Raw genomic sequence first — 16,650 nt, 5'->3', positions numbered from 1 at the left:
AGGGACAAACTCGATCAATATCTTAAAGCGAAAAGGTGAAGAAAATATAAAACTTTTCACCCTTTTTTTCCCTTTCCCGTTCCTGGCGGGTTTAATCCATCTGCGGGCGACAGACGAGTTCGGCAGAAACGAGATGATCCCCGACTGATGTTCCGCTTTAAATATCACATGAAAGTCTCCCGTCACAACACGCAGCGAAACAACAACAACCCGGTGAGTACAGACGCGGCCGGCAGAGATCAAACACATCAAAGCTCATCCGGTTACAAACATCTTTTATTCTTTCATGTTGCAGCTCACCGGCGGAAGTGCAGATGTGAACACGACACGAGCAAATACAGCAAACAAATTGAAGTCTGTTAAATAGAACGCAGCACGTTCACCCGTTGTGTGTGTGTGTGTGTGTGTGCATAAGAAGAGCAGTAGAGTAGAATAAAGTCTCTTATCAGGGACGTGCAGGTCCGCCGCTCCGACAGCGAGTCAGAGGGTGAAAACAAGGAGACAACACATGGCCGAGGAACACACACACACTCTCTCCGTCTCTCTCACACACACACTCAACACACAGATGAGTTCTTCACAACCCTTTTTTGCACAACTTTATTCACAGAGCCAACAGCACTTGGCAGGCTTCTTCACAGGCCACATGTGATGTCTCAGATCTGGCCCAGAGCTATAAGTACATTTAAATCTATTTCACAAGATACCACAAAGAAATAAAAAAGAAACAGTGCTTCACAAAGTCAAACCATCAAACTTTTTCTTTTCTTTTTTTATAAGGAAAAAGGTGAAACTTAAAGGATCAACTGGTACCTCACAGGGCAGAGACACAAAGTAAATAAATGCTTTCATAAAGACAAACACAAAGACAAGAACATGAGGTGATGAGTTCATGTTCCTACTGGGCTCCCAATTTCCTGATGTTCATGATCAATCTCTTGCTGTACTCCCTGTGGTCCACGGGCTTCACGTCCATCACCGTGGCTTTGATCCTGGATTCATCCTAACAAAAGACAGAACCAGAAGAAGACGTTAAGTCACAATCTCGAACCCTCAAATGGTTGAGGTTGTTGACGTCACCAATCGGTTCTCACAACAACACGTGCGGTCGCGTCCCCTCTGATGAATCGGCATTAACGAGAGACTTTGTAAAGGGTTAATCTGAGCGGAGCGAGTCGTTCAGAGTCACGACCGCCTCTGCATACGTCTAGACTGAGGGCGCTCGTCTCTTCCAGGGGCCATTACTCCCCCAGTTTAAACAGAGGTTACACTCACTTTGTCCCCATTAATCCTTTTCTTTTTGCAGCTGAAGTGTAAATCATGGCCTCCTGTGGATCGCAGCCCACACGGTTACACTTCCTCATTTCTCTACTCTGAATAAAAGACAGGATTTACAGTCTTTACTTGACAAATTAATGATCCAATCCATTTATGAGTTTATATCAGCATGACTTGGATCTCAACCCAAAGACACAAACTCCAGTATGTTTGGAGCTTAAAGGGTCTGGGGTTCAATGCCCTCGCCGTTCTCCCGCTGCTGTTTGTCCTTGTGAGACACTCGGATGTGTAAGAACGTCTAGACAGGGACTAAAGCGGAGTGATACTTTAATAACAGGACAACAGGTCAAATCTGACGGCCGCGAGCAGCAAGCGTTTACGACTCCAGAGCCGCAGATTTAAGGCCAACAGGGGAGTCAAACACACAGCACGGAAAAATATCTAAGGTTTGGTTTTGACCTTAAAAGCTAAGTAACAACAAAGAACACACAACGACAACAACAGGGGGCATAACAAGTCCCTGAAATGCCGCCGCAGTTATTCCACTTATTTTTTATCATGCATGCGTGAACCAGTTACCCACCAGACCCGATTTGAAAACATGGCGCAATTAGTTTGGGAGCATATGGAGCGTGTGTTTTCAACATCTGGCAAACTGGATGAAGTGAGATGGTGTTCCGTTTGTCAACGACACCTCAAGACAACCCCAGAACTTCCAACGCAGCTAAGGACTCATCCCATCCTCCCTCTGATTGTGTGTGTGTGTGTGTGTGTCCTATGTTCCCGATTATCACAATTCCTCAAATGTTTTCGTTTCAAATCCTCAGCAGAACTTCCGTCTCACAGCTGAACACAGGAGCGGTTTTGTCCAACAGAAGCTATACGACCTGGTGAGGTAGGAGAGTAAACGGGGCTGCAGGTGTGTGTGTGTTGAAGGAGTGTGTGGCCGCTCGGCCCCGTGGCAGCGCCGTTGGCAGTCGGAGGCGACCGCGGCGGCGGCGGCGACACACACAGTGGTCTCGTCTGTGTGCGCTGGAGGCGGACGAAGCCTCTGGCTGGGCTCCAGACTTCCTGCTCGCAGTCCCCGACCCAATCAATTCTTTTATGTTCTGTCCTGAAAACAGGCCTCTGTCTGCGCGGGGCCGCGACAGGAAACGGCCACCGCGGCTAATCTGCCAGCGCGGAGCGGTGTGACGTTCTGCAGCGAGCCGACGTGCTCTCAATCAAAAACGACAGGGCGGTTTTGTTTGTGATTGATGAATGAACCGATCAATGTGCAGCAGGAGCTTTGTGTTGACTAATTTACTGCAATGCATTGTGGTAATTCAGCAGCGTGAGGCATCATTGTTCGCCGCCACTGTTGTGGGAATTCATTACGAGTCGGTACACGGAGGACAAAGATGACCCGTCTGTCAAAACAAAGAGTGTGAAGAAGAAAGGCTTTCACACCTCCTCGTGTCTTTTCGTCATCGTGTGTGTGTGTGTGTCGGGCGGGCAGGCGAGCGAGTGAGCGAGCGAGAGGGAGAGAGCTGACAGAGTGATGTAATCAATAACAATTGGCGGCTTATTACTCTTTGCATCTCCCCTCATTGTGAGCAACGTCAATTTCAATCCGCCTGTAGCCTAAATAAGCGGGGGAGAACTCGCAGCAGTGCATTGTGGGAAGTTTAAGTGGAGACGTAGTTCATGTCAAGTCTCAGGAAGTCACGACCAACACAACAAATACTGTTATTAAACTGCCTTTAGTGTGATATCTATGTGTAATTTAGCCGCTTTTATATCCGGCTCCTTTCTCCACTAAACACCGTTTCCATGGCAGTTTGCACATTTGAACCGTCAACAAAATCAAACAGAAGAGAAACACATTACAGCACATTACAGATGTTTCCCTGTGAGCTGTGGCGACAAATACAGACAGAAGTAAACAAAGCTGTGGGCGTTTCCTTGTCTGCACTGAACTCACGTTATACGTCTCCAGCTTCACTCTGTTGCGGAAGATAAACGTGTTGAAGTTTGCTTGTTGGAAGATTTCGTCAAAGGCCGACTCATTCTGAGGAAAAGAGAAGAAGAAGAAGAGAAAATGAGGATCGGTCAATTTCAGCTGGGACTGTGTCGGGTTTCTTTATGGCCGCTGCTGGAAAAACACAGAGGCCAGCAGGTTTTATTGATCAGAAAGGTTCAGATCCCCGTCCAAGCCATTTCCTAAGGACACTGTAATAATAAATAGAGGGAGGGGGGAGGAAGAGGAGGGAGAGGAGCTCACCGAGTCCTTGAGCTGTCCCAGGTAAGCGGCGTTCTGGCCCAGGATGGCCTCTGCTGACTCCTGGAAGCACGTCACCCACTGGTTGTCCCCATAATCGGCGATGTTGGCCTGACGGGAAGCAAGGAAAAGAGCAAAAGAGTGTGAGACATGAGTGTGTGAGTGTGTGAATGTGTGTGTGTGTTCCCCCCCTCCTCCCTCCTGCACAGCCTATACGATGACTGGGATCACAGTATGGAAAGCAACAGACTGGTGATATGAGGATGATATCAACTTAAAGAATAGCCCTGGACACTTCACACACACAGACAGAGACAGAGCTTCAAATGTGACTACAAAGGAGCAGACAACGTTGAACCTCAGGGAACAGAACAGGGAGCGCCAGGGGGAAAGAGGCTCGAGTCTCAGAAAACAGAAGATGAACATCGGGGGCAATAAAGAGGAAACGACACGGCGGCGTCTGGTTCCCCGGTACGTACGGAGAGGATGAGGCGGTACTTGAAGTTGGGGAACTCCTTGTCGCACTTCTCGCAGCGGAACATGCCGTTGTTCTGGTCCACCACCTTCTTGTTGCAGTCCTGGCTGGGGCAGGCCTGGTACAGACAGTTCTCCTTACGCAGGTACACCACCGTGGCCGTGCAGGAGAAGTAGTCGGCCTGCGGAAGGAAGGAAGGAAAAACCAGAGGAAACGGTCAGGACTGAACAATGTGGAGATGAAGCGGCGAGGCACAAGCGGACGGCTTCACCCTGCGGCAGAGTGAGAGAGAGTGAGACGCGGTCATATCGTCTCCAGGCTGTCTGTTGACTGCTGATGTCTGCGTGCTGCGGGAATATTTGACCCCAATTAACTCCAGGAACAGGACAATTGATATTCTGTGTCACTCTGGATAAACGAAAAGGGCTCCTGCAGAGTGTGTGCGTGTGTGTGCGTGTGCGTGTTTGGATGACGGGGGCCCAAAGTGAGAGAAAACAATCTCGTTCCGACGCAGCGAGACGTTTTTCTCCGTAACGATTGCTTTGATTGCCTGCAGACATCAACCCGCCGTAGCTTTTCCGGGAAGAAGCAGCAGAAGCAGTAAACACCTCTTAGAGACTCATCGAGACGGGCTGGACAGTCGGATGAGGACAGAAAGAGCTGTTACTCAACTTCCGCCGTCCTTATTTGTTAAATGTTACATATTAATGCGGTGTCAAACGTCAAGAGGAGGGCAGAGGAGCCGGGCGGAAACGTGAGATTATGGCAGAAAGACTCGGTGACGGGGGACAATTAAGGGAGGCAGAGTTTGTGACCTCCTGCTCCCGTGTCTCAGAAGTCTCCGGGGGGGGGGGGGGGGTTGAGGAGGTCCTCGGGTTCGGCTCCCCGATAACGCGAGACAAGACGACGGAAGGTCAATGTCGACGCCGTGGGAGACAGAACGCAACGGTAGAGGTTTGGGGATGTGAAGTTTAAAGATGACAGCGTAGCCCTGAGGAGGAGGAAGAAGAAGTCGGTTACTTTCACTCAGTCGGGAGTCACTGGGAGTCTCGACTGTGGCGCTCGGGGCCCCAGGGGGCAGCAGGCAGCCAGGTAATCACATTCACATCACAGAGTCACAAAAAAGCTGAGAGCTAACTCGATAAACTCCACGACGACTTAAACACAGAAAGGAAGCCGAGGCTCAGAAACGGAGATAACGGATCGGCGCCGCTCCTTTCTTCAGAGATGAGACGTCCTTCTGTCCCTCTTCTGTTATCTGCCTTACCAAATAAGCAGAATAAGTCACGGGCCATTAAAAGTGTTTTCTGTATCCTCTTGGTGTCGTCATGGTAATCCCTTCGCCGTCCTGCTCGTCACCTTCATCACGCTGAGACGATCACTAATGTGCGTCGCATGTTCAATTATGTTCAATGACGTTACGCGGGCGTTTACATTAGCCGCCCCGGAACGATGTAAACAAGCATTACATCACTCTCCTCTGCTCCTCCTCACCTTCTCTCCGTGCCCCAGGTGCTCTGTCTTCACGTCGGCCAGAGTTTTCCAGTTGGTGTTTCCTCCTCCTCCGCCGCCGCCGCCTGGGCCTCTCGCCTCGGTCACAGACTGTGCTTCCATGGCGTGACCTTCCTTATCGTACCTGCGGAGGAAACCACAAAACAAAAAAAGGTCAAGCGGCTGTAAGACGAAGACGAGAGACAGAGCGGCGTCTTACTCATCAGCATGTTCACAGATGCTCATGTTTAAAGAGGCAGTTTGTGTTTTACTTCTATCTTTACAACTGTATTACCACAGAAGAAGAACAATGTCAACATGTGTAATCACGGCGTAATCAGAAACTCATTTTCGCCACATTTTGGGGGCGGTGACGCAGAGACAAAGACAGAGGGTCGGAGAGATAGAGAAGAAGGATGAGTCAGGTTAAAAGCAGAGATCAATAAGGTGTCAAAGTTGGAAACACCGGTGCGAGGAGCGCTTTGTTCCTGAAGGCACCGCTGATTGAAACGATTCCCTGTTAAGCGTTCCCGCCGGGCGGGCTGAGCCACACGCAGGCTGCCACTCGCCAAACTCCAGCTGACGAATGTGAAGCCGTCCCTGGAAGTGGCGTCCGTTTCCCTCAGCAGTGAACCGCACCGCCGCTTTGTGTTAATTGGGCCTAAACGCTGTCCAGAGGAGCTCCGTTATAAAATATCCAGCCAGAAACAAGCCGACCAAAAAAAACAAAAAAAAGGGAAATCAATAAAATCTAATCGGAAAATAAACAAAACGACACTTTTTTGGCTGTCGGGGTTCAGCTTCCCTCCAAAGACAGATGGTCTGCCAAGAGGCGGCGGCGTAACGAGATGCCGCCACAATTAAAAATTCATCACATTTCCAAGGTGGTAAAAGGCTTTCACACCGCCGCCGCCGCACCGGACGCCCTCATCTGACAGATATCCAGAACGATTACAAAGCGTTCCACGAGACGCCGGCCGTGACAGCGAGCCAAGCCTGGAGAGCGAGGGGAGAGCGGGGAAGAGGCGAGAGATGGAGGGGGTGAGAGCTTGATATGAAGAAGGAGACAAAAGGGAGGACAAAGTGGAGCTGGCATGGACGGCATCAACGTGTCAAACGCCGACGTGTGACGAGACGCGGCGGTCTGAAGGGAGAACACTACAAACACCATTACCCACCGACACACGGCCACGTTAGCGGGCCATTAAGCCGTCGCGGTGGCTGGGTTTCAACGTAAACGTGCCGTGAAAGCCGAGTTCTGACGACGCAGAATCATTTCAGCTCATGAACCACAAGGGGGCAGCACGGTGTTTAAATTCCTACGCGTCACGTCTGCTCGTTACGCGGCGACCCGCTCTCCCTAGAGGTTTTAAGTTAAGAGTGTTTGGATGCGTTCAGGGTCTTCAGCAGAGAAATGAAAAGGCTGGAAAAAGTCAAAAAAGGGATCTAAATTGGATATGGTATTTAAATAACTTATACTTATTGTTATGTGAAAGCAAACTACTGAATGGAGAGAGAGCGAGAGAGAGAGATTCAAACGGTTAGATGGCAGAAGCACTCAGCTCTCAGACGGCAGAGTGCTTTGGCTTCAAGGTGCTTCTGAGGGCGGTGCATTTAAGGACAACTTCACTGTGGGGAAAACGCAGAGCAGCGGCACGTTTAAATAAAAGAAGAGACGTCGTTTCATAGAAAAATTGCCGTTTTTTAACTCGGCAGCTGCATTTGCTTTTACACGTTTCCTGCTTGGTAGAAACAATCTGGGACGCGTGGAACCAAATGAGGTAATGTAGATAAATAAGATAAGACATCCACGATGAAGAGAGGGAAAGGAAGTGCAGTGCTGAGTCTCTGCAGGGCCGCCGGCTGCAGGAGAAGAACATAACTCCAGCAGGACGTAAAGTACAGACGTCTCACCTAGAACACTCAGATGAACGCACTGCACTGCATTCACGTCCCAGGAATTCCAAGCCATTTGCATCGGGGCTAGATTAATTGCTTTCACATTAAAAAAAGCGCCGCTGCTCAGCTTGCTGCCTAAGCGCGGCGGGAAAATGCTGAGTGGCACCGGCGAGGCCCCGGGAGCCTCTGAGCGTGCGGCCCGCCGAGGAGAGAAGATTCATTTGAGGGAGTCCCAGAGGATCGCCGGCAAAACACAATCAAATTAAGACGACGGCGACGACGACACCGCCGCCTCCACGCCGGCAAAACAATGGTGCTTCAGCAGCACTTTGCTGCACAGAGACGACTCATCTTTGTTCCAACGAGAGAGAGCGGGAGGGAGAGAGAGAGAGAAAGAGAGAGAGAAATCTTTGTTTGAAATTAATTGATTTGTTTCTGTAAATCTCATCCTGGCTCATAGAGGAATCTTTTAAGGACGCATTTTGTGGACCGCTGCCATGTAGGAGACCCGGGTGGTTTATCAACACAACATACACACACACACACGGACACACACACGCATGCATTATGTATTCAGCGGCCACTAATCTCACTGTGGGAACATGTACACACAGCTTATTCAACATCTCTAAAGGAGCCTGAGACACCTGAAGCTGACTCGTCCTTCCTCGCAGCGTGAGCGAGGCCCGGCCGCGTTACCGAGGTTACCGCAGATTTGTGCCTTTGAGGAAACTAACGAGTCAAGTCTGCCCTCCTGCTATCTGTGACTTCATTAGTGGAACGCCGGTGGAACCTACGGGAACGCATTGTGCCGGGTGGGCGTGCGGTCTTTTTAAACGAGGTCCTCCACGGACGCACGAGGCAACGCAGCACTTTAAAGGATCATTATCTCCTCCTGCCCAACGAGAGAGAAGCGACCGCGGCGAGACGGCGGAAGGAAGAAGTTTGAGTCGCTACAGAAGAGGAAGAGTAGAAGCCCCCCAGCTGAAGGAAGGAGGCGGAGCTTTGGCTGTACGCCCGACCTGCTCTGCTGAGGCCCTACAGGGGATCAGACGGGAGGAGCCAGGTTAAGTAGCTGCAGCGCCCCCTGTGGTACAGAGTGAGCGAGGAGAGACGCCATTTTATCTCCATCTCAGCCGCAAAGGTCAACGTGTAGACTCGGGGGAAACATGAACGCATAAACGCAGATAATCCATACAGAGACAGAATAAGAGAATCAGAGTCTCATCTCATCTGAATCATGCAAACACACACACACACACATTTCCATTTATATGCAAGGATCCAGGAGGCGTTAACATTATCTCGCCATTTCTGCCTGTAAACGAATTACCCCGGGGAGTCGAGGTAACGGATCCATTTACAGGTGTTAGTCTGTGATTTTACTGCTGTCCGCATCGATTTAACTTCAGAAGAAGAAAAGGAAAACAAAATACAGGTGCTTCCGGCGTTAACGTTTATATGGCGTTCGGAGGCGTGGTGGAGCAATTTCCTGCGATGCATTATCCATGAGGCCCTGTCTCACTCACCAGCCCCGGAGCTTGTACGCCTCTGGGATGTCTGGGTTGATCATCATCGTGCTGCTGAAGGACGCCGAGAGCGAGCGGCCGCCGTAGTCCGACAGCTTGGCTCCTTTGATGGCGATGACAGGCTCGCCGGTGACGTTGAATTTCTCCGCCTGAGCAAAAAGGAGCAGACAGGAGACGGTTTGTTTAGTTTGAGACGTCAGATGAAGAAAGTTCACAAGCATTTCCTGTTTGTTTAATTGAGTTTAGTTCATTTTTCAGTTCAGCCAAAAAGTTCTCCAGCCGGCAAACTACAGTAACCTCTGCACGCCCGGGGGGGGGGGGGGTCTCTCTCTCTCTCTCTCTCTCTCTCTCCCCATTGTTCTTTACAAACTATACATCCTGTGTTCCTCGGCGAGTGCCAGAGGGACTCGAGCAGAGACACGAACACTCTGCTGCTTGTCAGAGGGAAAGTCGGCGCGGTCCCTTCGAGCCGCGGGTAAAACAAAACAAGAAGAGGAAACAAAAAGAGGAAACAAAGTCGGCAGCGGCGAGGAGCTGGGTTCCTTCATCACCCGGTGACAGGACGCCTCCACTTCCATTAAACGCGGTGTGAGCACCTTTAGATTACTTTAGTTCTGAAAGTACAGTGTGACGTCGCCAAACCTGAAGGAGACACAAACTTTTACGCCCCAACAAAAACACAGAGCCTCACCTCTTCTCCCCACAGAGTAACCGTCACCATCTTCCCCGTCATGTCCATCAGGTTGACCGTCCTCTTGGACACCTCGCGGTTGGTCTTGGTGGTGAGGCGGGTGAGCTCGTCCACGCTCTTACACACGCCGATCACGTCTGCGGAGAGAAGACACGAGACTCGCCGTTAACAAACACACACACACACACACACACACACACACACACACAAATAATGGTTTAATTTTCTAAACAGACGCCTCGGCCATGAAGTCATAAATATTGATGGCGGTGTTTACGTCCTGGGGTCACCAGGGGTCGCGATGATTCCAGGCACAAATTGGCTCAGGGGAAATCAGCCACTCAGTCAGTCAGTGGAGTGTGTGAGGTCACGGGCGCCTCCGTCCATAATACACACCAAAAATGTATTAAAGTGCCTATAATTGTTTCTGCAACTGCACTTCAGATCTGAGCCAATCAGGATCCTCTCAGCTGACTGAAGCACTGAGGCATGAAGGAACGTTCAGGAACAGCTGAGTCAAGGGAGACATCACAGCAGGGGGTTCCTTTACATGACTGCTTTACCTCGCATTCTCTTTGTGTGTGTGTGTGTGTGTGTGTAGTGCTTTTAAAAAAAATTGCCGAGCCAAAACACAACAGCAAATAAGGAGACAAATTGGGATAAAAGGATCAGACGTTGACCTCTCCACCACGTGTTCTGACCCCAGAGGGCTGCACGCTACATTAACTCACAACTTACACATACCACCTTAAATATTTCATCCACTCTCTCTCTTCCTTCCTTACATCATTGCGTCGGTACGTTTCAACTTTCACCCGGACTCCACTCCCAAATCCTCTCCACATGGAGTGCGGCTCCTTACCCACGATGGCGTCCTTGTCCCGGCTCTCCAGGTCGCCGATGGGGACGAAGTCGCACTGCATCACTGGCACGCCGCCGGCGTCCTCGCACGGGATGATGCTGGTCTCGCCGTTGAGCGTCATCTCGTAGTCGTTCTTCACCGACGTGTACTGCTTGTTGGCGATCTTCAGCGAGCCCTTGGAGATGTAGTAGACCTGCAGAGGACAGATGAGCTCGGATCAGATGCGAACCAGGGACAAAGACACATTCGAGTGGTCACCTTGGCAACGGGCCCTCACCTTGCCGCTCTCGATGAGGCTGAAGAATTTGTCCACCTCTTGGTTGAAGCCCGTCACTCTTATCTCTCCCTGAAAAACGTAGAACAAAGTTAATGCGGCGACAACCCAGACGCACGATTCAATTTGTTTCAACCATTCCAAACAAACACTCACGCTCTCGTCCACAATCTCCATGGAGAAGAGTTTGCCGTCGCCGCGCGAGTTGCTCCACGTGCGGATGCTGCTCTTGTTGGTGACGCGGGCCCGGATGGTCCACCTGGAGACAGAACACACATGTCACGGTTACTCCAGCGCCAAAGAGAGCAAATCAGCACCTGCAGCATCAGTGTGGGCAATTTGCCAACAGGGGGCAGTGCTAACAAATAAATAGTGCTGTTGTTACTCACTTGGACTGATAGGGGTTGAGGCTGGCGATGGGCACGACTTTGGAGCCGCCGCCCGGAGTGCTGGGCAGGGAGGCTGAGGGCGAGGTCTTCTTCCCAAAGTCTCTGTTGAACGGTCGGTTCCCTGGTGAAGGAATTGACGAGAGGGATCAACGACACATGACGAGCGGCGAAGGAAGAGTCGAGCCTGCATACATAATTCACCGGCCGAGAATTAGAAAAGTCCAATTTCTTGCCGAAGCGACGGCTCGATCGCTGCAATTACCTTCAGCTCAGCGGGGAAGTTTCATCAAATGAGAACGCAGCCACTTAAAGTGAACCCGCTGCTGTTAATTCACAAGAACGAGCAGAAAGGAGCAGGAAATATGGATCCTGTCAAATCAAATCATGCATGTGTGCGATCTGGCATTTTGGGTGGGAAGGATGATTCACGCTTTACACAGAATCGGGGCAGAGCGAGGCTGTAACAAACCGGCGCCGCTCTTCCCCTCCTAAAGTGCTGCCGCTCCGACTCTGGCACATTTGATTTGCGTGCGACTCACGCAAGCGGATTAGAGTTCAAAGGGTCCACTTAAGTCTTCCCACTTTGCCAACCGCTGCACTTCTGCTAATTAAGCTCCCGGATCAGGCGGCACAGACAGAGAAATGAACGACGGCTGCGAGTGTGTTGATGAGGAGGGCGCTCGCCTCGACCTCCACTCCCACATGGGATGAATACCTGCTACGACACCGATGATAGAAGAACAGCAGAAGCCTCCTAACAGCTGGACTGCACATCTGTCCGGCTCTAAATGATCTCCTGTACTACGATCCCTCGTCCCTCGTGGACATCAATGACATTTCTGTTTGTTTATGGGTTTAATATCTCCATCTATTTGCCCTTTAAGGATTTCTATCACATTCACCAGAAACAGAGGCAGCAGGCTGACTGACGCAGGCGCACATGCAGACGCAGCTAATAAACAAAAACGATTCCTAGTTGCTCAGGTTTATTACACCAGGACGCGGTATGAAAATGGATGTTCAGCAGCATCCTCAGAGGAGCTGCAAGAGCATCTGGTGTCTAATAAATCTGTGGGCCGCACAAATAAAAACAACGCAGCAGAGAAAGGCTGCCATCTTGTGGCCACATGCAAGAACTGCACATCCAAACTGCAATTCCTTTTCACTGTGAAAACAAAATGAGTTCCAGCCAGGAATTGGGAGAGATAAACAAAAAACAAACCTTTATCGTCACTTCCGGTTTGTTGCTGCAGTGGAGGACGGATGGCAGAGTTGGCGGCTGGCTGAGGGGCTTTATTCTGACCTGCAGGAGGAGGGGGGGGGGGGGGGGGGGGGGGGGGGGGTCACATGTGTATGAACATCTTACAGTGCAGTTACATTAAACATATGGTCACGATATGTCATAGCTTTACCTTCAGTATAAGGGACGGGGTTTCCTATTCTCCCTCCGACGTCCTCTGCAGACTTGATGATGTCCATTTCCAGAACAACAATGATTCGTCTGTAAGGAGACAAACTCATGAGCAGCAGAAAACGCACAACATGCACGTCTGAATGTGTAGCAGCTCAGATCAAAACAGGCTCATATTTTGACCTTTCACTCTCAAATCAAGAAATTACCTCCATTTTCTCAGCCAGTAAACTAAATTAAACCACATAGGAGCTCGAGATCATCGACGAGAACTAATCTTTAAAAAAAACGACACATTGTTTAACTCGCCTCATTAAAGTAGCGACTCAGTGTATTGGAGAAAGTATTGATTCACATTGTGCAGAGAGAAACATAGAGGAAAGGCTGCGTACCGTCCATCCTTCAGTATGTTGGTCACGTATCTCTTAATAACCACGATGCAATTGGGGACCAGTTGATTGTCCTCGGCCAGGCAGTTCAGCTGGGTGGAGAGCATGGCGGCTGTGAAGGTGCAGAGGTGTCAGGGGGAAAGTTCAAAACCATTCAGGAACGTCCCAATTCCCTTCTTACATCATAATATCTAAAAGGTTGTAGAGTGTATGTAAGATAAATACTTACAAGACAGCGAATGTTTCCCATCGCTCACCGCCAGTCGATAGCGCGTCGAGCCGTTTGCATTTTCGAGCTTCCGTACGTTCTGAAAGACGACGTGCGACAGAGAACTCGATAAAGTCAGACGACACACTTATTTATCCACGTCAAACACAAACACAATCGGCTCATTTTGCTGCATGATGCAATATGGCTCTCCTTTGTTTCTGTGGCTGTCAATAGGTCCAACAGATAATACACATTTAGGAGTCTTTTGTCTTTATCGTCTTACTGTTTGTTCTGTCTGGCTGCAGATGCTGCATTTCTGATGTAGTCGTTTGTTTATATTTGTCTATTACTCATCAAAACTGGCTGCAAAAAAAAACCTCTCCTAGTTAGTCAATAAAGACTTGAACTTCAACCGTTGTCCCTGCCTCCATTAGGCCTCCGGTTACTCTTCATTTAAATGTGGAAAAATCTCTATGGTTTCTTTTAAAACACACCAACTGTCAGCTGCATAACAAAGATATGATTATCACCGTGAATGTTCGATTGCGCAATACACACATACGTTCTTTAAACAACAAACTGCCGGTGCTGTCGTTCGGGAGCTGTACGATTATGACCTTTGACCCAGACTTTACTCACCAGAGCCTGAAGCACCGGGTCAGAGATGATTTTCTCACTCAGAAGAGCCTGTAGGAACACATGACGTCATTTACTCTCTGGTGATTTTTACATGCGATATTTCGACAGAGACTACAAATGTTATGTAGCTAGTTTCCGGGTCAATTAAGAATTCCAAACATTATGACGCTGGAGTTTGCATAGAATTATATTTGCAATGTCAAAAACAGCCGCTAACATTAGCTGGCTAACAAACTACTACTTGCTAGTCTTAAGCAAACAATGCCTACATACACACACAAACCATGGTGGGAATTGTTGTTGTAATGTTACAAACATGGCGCCGAGCTTTACAATACCTCTATCGCTCCGTCTGTGAGGACTGACATGTTTGTGAGCGGCTGAATAAAGCGTAAGAAGATGAATAAACTGGATCGTGGCTTCTCCTCTGTCCGCCTCTCTCAGGAGTCACTGAACTCTGTGGCGCCAACTGTTTGTCTGAACCCGCGCGCATTTCGTATGAGAATCCCCTGTTTCCGCTTCCGTTCACCGATCTGCCGTCAGTTGTCCGGATATTCCTGTAGTTACAGACGCCGTCAATCTGACCGGAGATCAGCGCGAGGCCGACAGCGCCAAACGCAATGTGACGTCTCGCGCTAATGCAAAAACCGCGCTATGGTGCGTTCACGAAACCTGGGGATTTTCATAGCCATGATGGCCACTGTTGGGCAGCATTGATTGGACTCGGTTTCCCCTTTTCCTGTCAGAATATACCTGTCAATACACGGCGATAGAGTCTTTTGTTCGGTGAATAAAGTGCCTCCTTTACTGAGTGGGGCTTGGGTCACCCCGCTTTCATTACCTTGGCAAACTAAATGAGCAGAGTTTGGGGAGCACAGCACCTTGATAAAATGTTTTGTTGTTCTAAGCACAAAGTCTGTTGAGGCTGATGCTAGGGGCCTGTAAGCGTATTATCAAAGCCTCCACTGCAGTTTGTATTAGTGACTTTAAGTGTTTTAAACCCTTAAAACAGGGCCAATTGTACAGCAATATAGTAAGAGAAAAAGTGTAAAAAAAATAAAATACAAACAAATGAATTTGTTAAAAGTAAATTCACTACACTTTGATTCCTCGATCCAGCAAAAGGCGAGGTGACTGGAGGACATATAAAGGAGAGATGAGCAAACATAAATCCTGTCAAATCAAACTGTGGATATGTGCGATCTGGCATTTTGGTGAGAAGGATGATTCACGTTTCACACAGAATCAGGGCAGAGTGTGAGATGCTGTAACAAACTGGAGCTGCCGTTCCCCGAGTAAGCCTGACTTTCAAAAGGCACTGCGCATTTGACTCGTGCACATCTCACACTGTGGATTAGAGTTCAAAGTGTCCCCTTAAATCTTCCCACTTTGCCAACCGCTGCACTTCTGGCTATTAAGCCTCCGGATCAAGCTGCACAGAGAAACGAACGACGACGGAGTGTGTTGATGAAGAGGGTGCTCACCTCAACCTCAATCCCCACATGGAAGGTGAGAGGGATGAATACCTGCTATGACACAAATGGAAGAGAACAGCAGAAGCCTTCTGACAGCTACACTGCACATCTCTCCTGCTCTAAATGATCTCCTGTACTGTGATCCATCGTCCCTGGTGGACATCAACAACTGCCTGTGTGTGTTTGTTTTATGGGTTTAATATCTCCAGGTGGTCTAAGTTCACTTGCGTTTGCTCTTTCATGATTTCTACCACATTCATACAAAAACACAAGAGCACAACGACTGACATGCACACACAGTCACATCACAGATAATAAACTAAATGTTTGCTCATTGCTCAAGTTTATTATTCCAGGAAGGTGTATAACAAAGGATGCTCAACAGCACTGTGAAAGGCAATCAAAGCAAGAAAAATTTGCTAGCGATTGGGAGCTAAAAAGACAAATGCTGCTCTAAGGTGGTGCAAAAGCTTCTGTGTATGTGAAATCGCTGTCGCCCCAAATTCCAAATGCAATAGATAAAGGCTGCCATCTTGTGGATACTTAAATGAACTACCCATCTAAAGCCCTTTATGCTTCACTTAAAATGTAAATGTATTGATATCCTCCAGACCCTGCACACTATTCAGACGGTAAACCATATGCTGGGGAAGGAGAAAAGTGATGAAGAGGCTGAACATCAAGAAGCCAAAAGTCATCAAAGAGTCTCAACAGGGGAAAGATGGAGGAGAACCTCTACTCTCTACTGCTCTGACACAGACTGAGACAAACTTGAGGAGAAGTTAAGTCTCCCGGAAGAGTTAACTGATGCTGCTCTATTCGTAGCACAGAGGCACATCACATGCTCTGACCCGGCTGGCTTCTGAGGAGAGCATCACTGTTAAACTTGTTACTGATAAAAAGATCAAGGAGACTCTTGGTCAGGTGCAGGACGACCTGCAGGAGGAGAGGAGACTAGCTGAGAAAAGAGAGACGTACATCAGAATAAAGGCTGCTCTGATTCATGTGGAGTACACCCTTCAGAGCCAACACCCCCAGTGGGAGAAGGAGAATGAGAAGTCACTCTCCTGAAGAATTAGAGTGACTCACTGCAGGGTCTGGAGTTCAAAGTGAATGAACAGGAGGAGTACAAGAAGGCTGAGCTGGGCAGGAGTGCCTGTGTGCAGCAGACAGAGAGCCTTAACAAGACACACAATGTGGAATATCTGTCAGTTCTTTAAAAGTGCTAGAGGGGCCTGAGGAAATCCAATGGGGGCATGATGTCAAGTCAAACCTGATTATCTCTAATCAAAGCAAATCTACCAATACATTTATGAATCTAGCAATGCTTTTATAATGCAATGTGTGTCGCCAACAGAAAGGATCCCCACTGGCAAT

At 49.0% G+C, this 16,650-nt stretch overlaps 1 protein-coding gene across 1 annotated transcript; it reads right to left on the bottom strand.

The window, feature by feature from the left end:
- Positions 1 to 599: 599 nt before the first annotated feature.
- Positions 600 to 14,279, bottom strand: rpa1 (replication protein A1). The gene is made up of 17 exons (XM_076146084.1): positions 14,137 to 14,279; positions 13,799 to 13,846; positions 13,178 to 13,256; positions 12,952 to 13,060; positions 12,561 to 12,649; positions 12,371 to 12,451; positions 11,149 to 11,269; positions 10,916 to 11,018; positions 10,763 to 10,831; positions 10,486 to 10,678; positions 9,624 to 9,760; positions 8,933 to 9,081; positions 5,508 to 5,649; positions 4,018 to 4,194; positions 3,542 to 3,649; positions 3,242 to 3,328; positions 600 to 1,003 (listed from the first exon to the last, which is right to left on the bottom strand). Exons 1-17 carry the CDS (start codon positions 14,164 to 14,166, stop codon positions 899 to 901), a joined length of 1,827 nt encoding a protein of 608 aa, XP_076002199.1. The 5' UTR covers positions 14,167 to 14,279; the 3' UTR covers positions 600 to 898.
- Positions 14,280 to 16,650: the final 2,371 nt, after the last annotated feature.

This window comes from Genypterus blacodes, unplaced genomic scaffold (assembly GCF_046128005.1).
Source record: "Genypterus blacodes isolate CSIRO-AG114 ecotype Tasmania unplaced genomic scaffold, CSIRO-AGI_Gbla_v1 ptg000032l_1, whole genome shotgun sequence".
Taxonomy (NCBI): Eukaryota; Metazoa; Chordata; class Actinopteri; order Ophidiiformes; family Ophidiidae; genus Genypterus; species Genypterus blacodes.
This window is presented reverse-complemented; position numbering and strand designations above follow the sequence as displayed.